The sequence below is a fragment of the Penicillium arizonense genome (genome assembly GCF_001773325.1).
Source record: "Penicillium arizonense strain CBS 141311 chromosome Unknown PENARI_contig005, whole genome shotgun sequence".
In the NCBI taxonomy this organism is placed as follows: Eukaryota; Fungi; Ascomycota; class Eurotiomycetes; order Eurotiales; family Aspergillaceae; genus Penicillium; species Penicillium arizonense.
The window spans coordinates 1-11761 of NW_019173282.1; the positions used below are offsets into that span (position 1 = coordinate 1).

Here is an 11761-nt window from a genome sequence, read left to right on the forward strand (position 1 = left end):
AGGCACCCCGAGGAAGCTTACTGGAGAGGATCGTGACCATATCTACGATACTATACAAGAAAATCCTTCAATATTGATCGAAGATCTACTTGGAGAGATAGATTATAAGGTCCACCGCCAGTCAATTTGGCGCCTCACCCATGAAATGGGTCTCCGAAAATGGAGGAAAATGCAGCGGCCTTCTTTAACGCCTTTACACGCCGAAAAACGCCTAAATTGGGCTCGAAGATATCAGCATTTTACGTCTACAGATTGGGCCCGTGTCTACTGGTCGGACGAATGTACGGTTGAACGTGGTATCGGACAGCGTTAAGAATGGACCTTTATACGTCCGAAAGACCAGCTTTCTCAGCATTCTGAAGGCCCTCAAGTTCAAATGGTTCCGGCGCGAGGGAAGCAAATTAAGCAGATGTTTTGGGCTGCTTTCTCTGGCCTACCGCGTCGATCAGGTCTAATTCCACTTTTCGGAGATCCTACATCTAGAAGAGGTGGTGTTTCTTCGCGTACAATTGAAGAGCTGTATCGGCGCCTCTTACCTACGCTACTTAATAGCATTAATAATAATGCTATTTTTCAGCAAGATAACGCGCCGGTACACACTGCACATATCGTACGGGACGCCCTTAATGAGATTGAATGTGAAATCATGGAATGGCCACCCTATTCACCTGATTTAAATCCCATTGAGAACCTATGGGCGCTGCTAAAAGCCGAAATATTGAAGCGTTATCCTGAGCTTATGCACCTACCAAACAACGAAGCTACGCTAGAATTACTAGTTAATGCTGCGCAAGAAGCATGGGAAACGCTAGATATTGAGATATTTCAGCATCTCTCCGAGACCATGCCACATAGGGTGGCTGATGTTATTAAGTATGATGGCTGGCATACTAGCTATTAAATTGAATCGAATTCCTGAGGTTTCTGCCAGGCAGTAATAAAAGGTGGGTCCTAGCCCGAAGTACCGGTGGTCAAATACTTTTGTTACACCACTGTAAAATGGAGAAACTGATTTCAATTCCTCCTGTATATCGATGCCAGTTTTGCCATACTCGAAAGCGTGACGGGATAATGGCCGCCGAGCTTCGTCTTACGAGAGTCCAGAGGATAAGCTGTACAATGTCACGGTTTGGTTGTAGCTATGTTCTGTAAGGTCGGGATGCTGCGGTCCTTGCAACAGTAACTTTTGAGAGATCCGCAGCTTTCAAATGGGCCACCCAGCACGCTTTTACGAGAACTACGTCAATAGAAAGGATGCCAGGTTGTTGCGCGTGGTCATCCATGCGAGCTAAGCGACATCGAGTGGTTGATAATTGGTTAGTATTGGACTCTACGCGCGGTAAATATGCCAGGCTCAATATAAAACTGAATAATAGAGTGGCAGGATAGCGCAGCTAGAGACGAGTTTCTAGTATCGGAATTATTTCTAGAATTAGAAAAAGTTCTTACACACCGCTCATGGGAAAGAGAACTTATCTGGTCAATTAATTGCGCGAGCTATTTTGAGATAATATCTGCTAACCCTATTTTTCCGCCATAAAAGCTCTGTAAGGTCTTGACTATTTGTCTTCCGGTGGACTTATATAATGCTACTATGTCCTATTTAGAAAGTCTTATAGGGCTACCAGAGTGGGCTAAAGAGGTTAACTAGGGACTTATAGGATACTAATCTTAACATCCTATGGTAGGATTTCTTGGCCAGGATCGTGGATGGATATAGGGAAAAGTTGAGTACCGTGGACAGCCCGCTCGACACTTAGTTTACCATTTTAAATTCGAGGATAAAGAGGCAGATTCCACGCGGTTGGTTTCCCATCGCGTGCAGCTCTCTCTAGTATAACTCTCGAGAACCGGCCTCGAAGTTGGAGACACTTGGCCTCTTTGCACTCGTGACGCTGCCGAACCGCTGTAAAATCACGCTGGGAGTATTCGCAAAAATCGGGTGTGCACTCGTTATGCTCGCTGTAATCCCCATGCTCGTCGAATCTTTCTCCGGCCCTGGGGATCAAGTTAAAATCTGGCAACAGCTTGGGTATGTTCTCCCCTGCAACAGCCCATATGCGATTCGGACAGAGATTGAGTTCCCTCGCTCTCTGGAAGGTTTCCAGGAAGGAATCGCAATCGGAACCCATGGTCTTCACTGTTGTAGCAGGCTTCATGATAGCCTTCGAGCTAGCGAGGGATATCAGTCTTGCCCCAATCCAAGAATGCTAAGACCCCGCAATCAATTGAGGGGCTACGCAGTCAATCAAGGGCCACCGAGAGTCAACCAGTTCGTAGGAGCTAGGTGCTAATTCCAGGTAATGTGCATTTAAGTATACCTCTCAGTTTCCTAGACCGCGGCCAGTAAAAATTTTGAAACTGTGGCAGTGTGCAGTTACCAAGGTAGTTCTACATATCGGAAAACCTCTGCGCGCTAAAGGCCATTTTCGGCCTGCCCCTCTCTGTTTCATTGTTTACTCCGCGTTCCAATGAAACAGCAACCACGTGACTAAGCAGTATACCACACTACAGCGCCAAGGACTGGTACACTAGGATGGTATATTAGAAAGACTATTGATAGGAATCAATCATTATACCCAGCCGGAGGGCAGGGTGCGACCACGAGGGATATATAAGGGCATCATATATCTACTTAAGTTCTTCGTGTTCAATCTACATTGTTACTTGAGTCTACTGTTCAGAAACCTTAGTGATTTTTTACTTGATTATAACTTGACAACACTACGACCAGACCAATACTCCGGTATAGATCTGTTCGGCGCATTATCTGGCATCGCTCCTCGATACCCTTAAAGGACTTAGCCCGTATAAGACCTGGTAGGCAACGGTACGATTGAGAGACAGGTCGTTGACGGTGGAAGCAGAGAAGCATTAGGCAAGTATAACCCGGAATCTTCTGACTTAGCGACGACCCGATAGTCGTGCGTAACACTAAGCTAGAAAAATACGAGAATATAGCATTTAATTAGGCGCTATTAGTTTAAAACTTAGTTTATATTATGACTTACGTTCCTAATAATTAGTACTATGGATAGAAACGTTTCCGTAACGAATCTATAGATACTAACTTTCCGAACGAGCCTAATCCGACTCCTAAGGACCTTAGCTTCCGAAACCTTTCGCTAAGGACTATATTATAACGCGTAAAAAGATCCCTTCTTAGAAATCGGCTTAACAACGCACTCGTGGCACATAGTATCAAACACCCCATATTGTATATACCCCTCAAAGCCGGTCCCGACGATAGGGCTCCCCAACCTCTACCGTAATATCCACCGTCCTTAGCACGGCTCCCTTCCCTTGGTTTTCCTGCGTCAAATGCCGCGTACTCTCAGTCCCTTCGCTTGAACTAGACTGCCTATCACCCTCACCATTCTGATTCAAATCCCGACCCGACGAAACTTCAGTGACAACCCCGGTCTCACCTCCCCATCCATCAAACATTGACCGTCCATTCTTCTTCGAGCGTTCACGCGACCGCGACTGCGAATGCGACTGGCTTGCTCCCGTGGAGGATTGGTTGATATACCCGCTGGCTTTGGTCCGCGGGAGTTCGAGCCCGATTCCGTCGGGGATCTGGGTTGTGGTCAGGCCAGAGTGCAGGCCGGCGAAGATGTGGTAGAGCGTCGGGACGCAGGCAGTTACGACGGCTGTGAGCATCATTGTCTGGCCGACTGTTTCCCAAATGACAATATCCCCTATATACTTGTCAGATCCATTCAATGAGGCTTTGGTGGGATTTGGAAGGGGAATGGGGTGTCACGGACAGGAGATGTCGGTTGAGCGAACGAATGAAGGTAGGAGGGCTAGGTGGGCGATTCCGAGGCCGACGATACTGTGATGGGTTAGTCAGTGAGTTATTGAATTCGCAGGAAAAGTTCCTGGAGTTAGTGCTAAGATACCTTAGTCGCAAAGAGAAGGAGCACAGGATCTTCACCCGCTTACGCCAGGCCATCTGGACATTCCGCATCATAATGAACGGCTGGACAACAATGATAATCTCTGTGAGGATATTGAAGACTGCAATCAGGTAGAATAGGGCACCCTGTTCGGGGTTAGATCAGGTGTTCAGTCGATTTTGGCCCGGTTTCCTGGTGTATACTAACCTCTCCAGCACATCGCTCTGGTGAGTATAGCCACAGATCGGGCAATTCACATTGAAAAGTTATACTCAATATTGCGAGCATCGACCACCCGACAACTATACCAGCGGTAACAGCACAGCTGCGACGGAGGCTCTTACTTGGCGATAACTTCCAAACCAGCAGGATGGTCGACATTTTCGAAAGCGACAAGACAATGATGAGCAGAATATGAGCAGTGAAGGCAAACTTGCTCCAGGCCTGAATATCGCCTTCGCTAAGCTGGTCCTGGTGCTTTCCCAGTCCATGATCAACAGCCTTCTGTAAGACAACGACTTGAACAATTGCAAGAATCAAAGCGACCCAGATGGGAGTATTGACTGTTGTCCGTCGCTGCTTGAAATAAATCACCGAACTGACCTTAGCGAGCACAAAGATTATGGCCACAATCAGAAGGGATACCGAGATTAAGGTGATGATACCACCGCGATTATCGCTTGACAGGGCCTGGAAGGCGTTGTTTTGGTCGGCCATCGCATGACATCTACGTCAAAGTTTTCAGAACTTGCGGAGATGGGTACCAGCATAGAATAAAAACCCGCTTTTTCACATCCCTGATACTAAAGTTGCTTGTTGCTTCTTCGAGTCCGGGCCCTACTCACAGGGGCCGCACGAGGTGGCGGTTATTTGGCGTGGCACCATGGCATCTCATCTGGGGTAAGGATGCGAATCCTGTCAGTACACTGTCTGTTCAATCTAACATACCAATAGTTTAGACTACTCAGGTGGGTCCGAGATTTTTCCATCAATAGCATTGTCCATAACTATGGACCAGACCCGAAATGGGGCCACTACCCGCTAGAAAAGACTGCTCTTTTACTAGGCATTGTTAGCAGCCAACAACAAAGCGCGGAGTCCGGGCTTTTTAAATTTGCGGTACAGGGGTCCAATGATCTCCGGAGAGTCCAGATGCAGCACTAAACAGCGCCCGTCTCATTATTAGAATGCAACAACAAGGGTTTGCGCCGAAGCGAACAGGACCGTTTCTACGCGGCGCAACAACTTGCATATGGGGTGTCGACTACTTGTTTCGCATTCATTGTGCAATTAGGACCCCTGTCTAGTCTCCGTTTACGGAAATGAGCAGGCAAAATTGGCCACAAGTACTTCTTGCCGTCTTCAGGCCGACTGGTCTATTTTCTGTCGACTATTTTTTTCTCCGACTTTTCTGTCCTCGATCGTGTTTCAATATGCAGGAAGAGATGGAAATGAAGAGCGGGAGCGCTGTGCGATCAGTGCCAGCGGGGAGTGGGAATGATGCCTATGAGAGCGTTACATTGCGCCAGAAACAACAACTGGAGGTAAATATCCAGCGTTCGATTGACCTACGCAAACTCTAATATTTCAACAGAGATATCTCAACTTCTTCTCATCGGTCGCATTTTCCACTTGCCTGCTTGCCACCTGGGAATCCGCCGGTGGTAGTTTGCTTGCGGGGCTGTACAACGGCGGCCCTGCAGCAATTGTTTATGGGATTATCTTAAGCACCGTGGGTAATCTGGCCATTGCATGCTCTTTAGCTGAGCTTGCCTCTATGTATGTGCACGAATGACTGCGATGTGACAGCGCTGACCTCGAGACCGACAGACACCCAACTGCGGGTGCTCAATATCACTGGAGCTATTTCCTCGCGCCTCGTGGTCGTCGATTCATCAGTTTCTTCCAGGGTGAGCGCATGCCTTGTCATTTTCCTTCGTTCATAGTCGCATGCTGAACATATCAGGTTGGGTGACTGTCTTCTCCTGGTCCGCTCTCGTCTGCATCGCGCCATACTTCATCGGAACCCAAATCCAGGGCATGGTTGTGCTGGCGCACCCTGACTATGAGCTTGTGCGATGGCGCGGTACCCTGCTCATGTGGGCAGTTGCAATCATACCAATAATCATCAATATATATGCGCGTCGCGTTATGGGAGGCATCGAGGTTGCTGCGGGTATCATGCATGTCGTGTTCCTACCCGTTACCATCGCAGTCTTCGTTATCCTCGCCCCTCGAAATCCCGACTCGTTTGTCTGGAACACTTTCGTCGGCGGCTTGAGTGGCTGGAAGGATTCCGGAGTTGTATTCTCCATCGGTCTTCTTGGTGTCATTACTCCCCTGGCTGGTACGTGCCCCACTATCAGAATATTGAACAATCTAATCCATACCAACAGGCGTCGACGGCGTAATCCACATGGCTGAAGAAGTCAAAAACGCCAACGTGGTTGTCCCCCGCTCCATGATCTATGGCACCCTAATCAACGGAACCCTCGCATTCTGCTACCTGATCGCCATCCTCTACTGCATGGGAGACTACACCGAAGCAGTCACCAGCCCAACAGGCTACCCCATCATTACAATCGCCTACCAAGCCACCGGATCCAAGGCAGCCACCTTCATCCTCATGGCAATAGGCATGCTGCCCGGCTGGATCGCCCTCTTCAACGGCCTCGCCTCCGTCACGCGTCTCACCTGGGCTTTCGCTCGAGACAACGGGCTCCCCTTCTCCGACTTCTTTGCCTTCGTCGACCCAATCTATAAGATCCCCCTCCGTGCTTTATTCCTAGTTGCATCATGCATCTTCGCGCTCTCGTTCATCCAGATCGGGTCTACGGCTGCATTCAACGCTATTCTCTCGCTCAGCACGCTCGGTCTCTACATTTCCTATCTTATCCCTCTCATCCTCCTTGTCTTGAAGCGTTTCACGTCGCCCCAGGATATCCCGCAGGGAACATTTAGTCTAGGGAAATTCGGCCTCCCCATGAATCTTCTTGCTATTCTCTTCGCCACTTATTTCGTTATCTTCCTTCCATTCCCGGCTACGGTGCCGGTTACTGCGGAAAATATGAACTATGCCGGGCCTGTGCTTGGGTTTGTTATATTATTTGCCTGTGTGGATTGGATTGTTCGCGGACGGCATAAGTGGGTAGGCCCAACAATGAGGTCTTATGCTAGGAACGAGTGAAGTTTGGAAGGTTTAAATTGAACATGGAAGAGGGTGTTAATATTCGCTAATGGCTTTTTATTACCAGGGTGTGACTAGACTCTACATATACCTTTTTTTACTAGTTATTGAAGGGGGATGGCACGATGGCAGTCTTACATAGCAGACGAGTCGATATCAATGGAGACTGCACAACCAACCACTTCCATGTCCAGCACAGACGTAGAGAGCAGTCTCTGTTGGTGGCTATTGCACTACTATTGAAGCTATATCACGAAAGAAGAATCTGGTGGAAAACTGTAGTCACATTGATGATGGTAGGATGATGCCCTCTCTAAGAAAAGACTGCATGCATGCATCCTAAGGCATTTGCGATACCTCAGGCCACTAATAGCTACTGTCACGGGTTCCACCACTACAGTAGTTAATTTGTAGAGCAAATTGCTAGGGGTGGAGAACGGATTTATAGGCCACGAGCCTGACATCTTTTGCGAGAAAGCAGGAACCGCAAACAGTGGAGCCTGACCCAGCCCGGAGAGCATTATCTGCGTGTGGTAGTGTCTCCCAGGCCAGGCCTGCGTCGGTGGAAACTAAGTGGCTGATCGGCTCGAGACCAATTGGCAATGCGAATATTGAGTTAGACATCTGTTCCTTCCCAATATCAGGAGGATCGCAAGGCTTTAAAAGGGAGCGTGGAAATCCTATGATGCATTCAACGGAACCGCTCTGCCCCGTAGCGCTAACACAAATATTCTTACTGCTTCCAGCAGCATGCACCTATTCTCCACAGGGATTTACATTGACACTTGTGCATTTATACATCATGTGAGCAGATCCGATTACTCTCCATTCTTTCAACAAGAGCACAGTAGATGATGCAATCAGCAATCTATTTGACATTCTTCTCCTAGACTTGAGCAAACTCCCATTGCTATTGGAGTCAAGGGTCCAAACAACGGCTGAGTAAACGCAGGCGTGAAATTTCCGATTCAACCGGACGAGAGAGATCTGACACGACTTCCAATAGGAGCGGGAATGTTACCATCAATTTTAACATCAATCACAGTTGGGGTTTTCCAAGCAATTGCTCGACTGAGAGCCTCATTTATGTCCTGATTAGGCCCTACTGTCAGTCCCTTGGCCCCTATCGCTTCGCCATATTTAGCAAATTGAATGGGCGGAATGGCGCAATCTGGTATTTCCGCCCCTTCAATGTTGAAGACCTGCTGGCACATATTGTAGCGGCTATCGTTCATCACCAGCCATATAATCGGCATTTGATATCGCACCGCTGTGCTGAGCTCGTTCTGCATAATCATTGCGCCATCACCGACAATTGCAATAACCGGGGTGTTGTTCGATCCGATTCCAACCACTCCACATGCGGCGTGAGTCATTGCGGCCTCATGTGTGCTGATGCGGAAGTAGCCTGGCATGTTAAATTTAAGATAGCGCGTGACCCATGCCAGCGTATTGCCAATGTCCGCTATAATGGTGTAGTTGTGCTTGCGTACTGCAATCTCCTGAACTGCCGACAAAACCGATACAGGATGTAGTCCATTAGGAGTGGCCATTCCAGGGGGAATCATGTACGGCTCCAGCCTGTATGTCGACATCTTTGGCATTGTGATCGCGTTCACGAGACCACAAAGGAGTTCCGTGACATCTGCATCGATTACCATTGCGTGTGGTGGCAGATTGCGCCGAATACCTTCTGGCGTATTCGTGACCGCAATGATTTCTCTTTCTTTCCAACCAAATTGGATAAACGATGAGCTTAGCTCCTCCAAACGGGAGCCAAGTACAATCACACCCCAGTCGCTCCCAGCTCTGGAAAGACTTCCTTCCACATTGCCTCCAAGACCGGTACACCCCCAAGACAGTGGGTGTGTCTCGGGAAACACGCCCTTGGCGCGTGGAGTGGTCATGACAGATGTGTCGTAATTTTCGGCCAACTCCAAGAGATTATTTGCAGATTTCACGGCGCCATACCCTGCCCAGATGACATGCTTTCCTTTCTGGAGTTTGGTTTGAACAAAGTGAATCCAGCGGTGGATCTTCGGGTCACCGGGGATTGGGGCAACTCCATTCTGCGCTTCACGCCCGACCAGTGGTGCAACGAAAGACTTTTGAATATCTGGTGCAACGAAGGCACCCAAAGTACCTGAACAGCTTGACTGAAGATGATACAACACTTGCCAGAGTTTCGCAAGGTCGGTGCGATGACGTATGACCAAGCTCTGACTGAATGGAAGCTGAAGAGAGTCCCCGGTGAAAATTTGAACATTTTCTGGAGAGAACTCTTGTACTTTCTTTGGGTCATGCTCGTTTTCCGTCGTAATTGCGGACAGAAGAACGAGCTTGGCCCCATCCGCACGGGCGCTCCTAAGGGCTGTAAAGGCATTTGTGAGCCCCGGACCACTGGTGGCAAAAACAGCAGCAATTGTATTTGTATGCAAAGAATGCTCCATTGCTGAAAAGGTTGCACCATTCTCGCTACGACAATGGTAGACCTCAATAGCAGACGACGCCAAAGCATGCCATAGAGGGAATACATAACCCCCGGACACACCGAAGGCTTTGGTGCATCCGACATCTTCCAGGATCCGAACTGTCTCGGTTGCAAAAGTATTCATCATGGCTGTAAGATGAGACTGAATATATAGATTGGTTATCAATATTCCAGTGGCCGAATATCTGGGGGTTAGATATGGGACTGAAGTGCGGAACCAAGCTCTTATAGAATCTCAATGCCTACCAAGGTCTAGTGAATCTTGAGCTCAGGCAAAACAGACAAGCTATGATTCATTGATATTCTTAAAATCACATATTCCATAATGAGCGCCTCGCGTCTCATCGATATGCAGTCCATCGCTAAAACAGTATTGATACGACAAGCTGAGTCGTAGGCTGTTACACGAAGAGATATCTTGCCGCCAAGCCAGTATACTCTCACTCAAATTGCGTCATTTGCAGATGATAACCAGAAACTCGCTCTGAGAAGACCGCCATAATAAGTCGCTGATACCAGCAGAAAAGGTTTATATATCAACCTGCCGGTGAGATTGAGTTTCTTTGAGTGGACCAATTATTTAATTTCGGGACTGCAGTGGGCCATAGCCATCGAGTGAAGTTTCTGGTTGTCTCTTAATTACCAAAACGTCTTTATCAAGTACGTTGCAGTACATGGTGTTAACCAAATGAAACGGCGATCTAATTCAAACCTGGGGAAAGTATGCGTTAGAGGCTGTAAAACGACGTTCAAAAGCAGTGATCCATACTTGACCTTGAATTTTTATTTCGTGGAGCTCGTGCCACATTGACCACATGGCATGTTAGACATCATTCCCTGGCCGCAATAGATAGTTTGCATTCGGTATCTGCGAAGTTCTTTGGAAATGGAAGAGATGGCGCACTGACACCTGAGTTTGTGCTACCATACACGTCACTGCTTGTGTAGCATTTCCCTCGCCAAGTCCCTGTCGCTTCGGTTGCCGCAAATAAAAGATGACTCTGCCCCAGTATGACTATTTTTCATGCTCCTTAATGTGGCTATGAACAACTGAAAAATCCTGAGGAGGATGCTCCAATCGTGATCGAGAACATGAACAAATGTGTACCAATATTCGACCCTCAGCGCCTATACAGGGTCTTTGCGAAGGGGGCAATACTGCATCGCAAATTCTGTCGAGAGGCGACTATGGGCTTGGTGCAGTCCCAGGGATTAACGGAGAGGTCATCATAATTGCTGGCGAGACGTATCATTACTCAGAGAAAACGCGAAAACTTGGAGGCTCCGATCTGTTCTCCTTTGCCATGTCAACTCAATTTCGGCCCGCTTTGGAAACCTTTGTACCGACTGTGACTTCTGACCCCCTTTCTTATCGACTCTTTGATTTCCTCCCGTCGAAGCAAAATTGCTTCCTCTCTATTCGTCTTGACGGGTTCTTCAATAGCATCACCTTCCGGCTCATCGCTGCATAAGAAAACGCCTCCAGATAGAACCTTAAGAAACTAGAATGACTACAGGATTCCTTCGGACCTAGCGATTTTCCAACTATTTCAGCCTTTCCACTATTCCTAGGGTCGTTCGCTTCCCATCTAAGATCAGCCGCTGTTCACGCTTTTCTCAACAACAGTAGTGCCGCCCCACGGATCCCTAATTGTGAAATTGAAGAGCGATCGAAACGGCTTCTTGTCATGAGAAACAAGCTTAAACAACGCAGATAACCTAGAGCATCGTTCAACAGGACGGTGTCAAGGAATGGGGCTTCGTGATATATTGCTGCATGTAAAGAGGACTGTACGATGTAGAAAAGATGGTTCAGCGCCCTCAAGGGGGAGAGCGGGGAAAGATAGTCCCTACCAAAAGACACCTATAGCGATTGATGCCCAGCGCATGAGTGATTCTCACCCCGTCTATAGCACACTCACCCTTGTCACCCCGAGCGCGCGACCATAAAGCGGCTCTCACCCTAAACTCACCCATGCGACACCCACCTGACTACTGGCTGCACATAAGCCCACACACTATACAGAGTAGTGAGGTCTGATCTAAGACCTTTTTAAGTCTACTTACTATATAACCCCCTTCCATGTTTGATTCAGTACATACGACCATAGGGTGTGGAGAACAGGGCTTCCCGTCCGCTCAGCCGTACTTAAGCCACACGCCGGTAAGTTAGTAGTTAGG

General features: G+C 48.1%; 4 protein-coding genes across 4 annotated transcripts; 2 read left to right on the forward strand and 2 right to left on the reverse strand.

Annotated features, from left to right (window-relative positions):
* Positions 1-3370: 3370 nt before the first annotated feature.
* PENARI_c005G11104 (uncharacterized protein) lies at positions 3371-4619 on the reverse strand (the record flags this gene model as incomplete). The annotated part of the gene is made up of 5 exons (XM_022630029.1): positions 3371-3378; positions 3429-3701; positions 3771-3838; positions 3906-4048; positions 4266-4619. 5 exons carry the CDS (start codon positions 4617-4619, stop codon positions 3371-3373), a joined length of 846 nt encoding a protein of 281 aa, XP_022490517.1.
* Positions 4620-4785: 166 nt separating this feature from the next.
* On the forward strand, positions 4786-5066 carry PENARI_c005G05415 (uncharacterized protein; the record flags this gene model as incomplete). Its single annotated transcript, XM_022629749.1, has 3 exons — positions 4786-4802; positions 4857-4870; positions 4921-5066. 3 exons carry the CDS (start codon positions 4786-4788, stop codon positions 5064-5066), a joined length of 177 nt encoding a protein of 58 aa, XP_022490228.1.
* Positions 5067-5335: 269 nt separating this feature from the next.
* PENARI_c005G12481 (putative GABA permease) lies at positions 5336-7163 on the forward strand (the record flags this gene model as incomplete). The annotated part of the gene is made up of 6 exons (XM_022630086.1): positions 5336-5446; positions 5497-5681; positions 5733-5812; positions 5869-6249; positions 6299-6995; positions 7157-7163. The coding sequence occupies 6 exons, from the start codon at positions 5336-5338 to the stop codon at positions 7161-7163; spliced, it is 1461 nt and encodes a 486-aa protein (XP_022490231.1).
* Positions 7164-8057: 894 nt separating this feature from the next.
* On the reverse strand, positions 8058-9704 carry PENARI_c005G04317 (thiamine pyrophosphate-binding protein; the record flags this gene model as incomplete). The annotated part of the gene is made up of 1 exon (XM_022629704.1): positions 8058-9704. The coding sequence occupies one exon, from the start codon at positions 9702-9704 to the stop codon at positions 8058-8060; it is 1647 nt and encodes a 548-aa protein (XP_022490480.1).
* Between the last annotated feature and the right edge of the window lie 2057 nt (positions 9705-11761).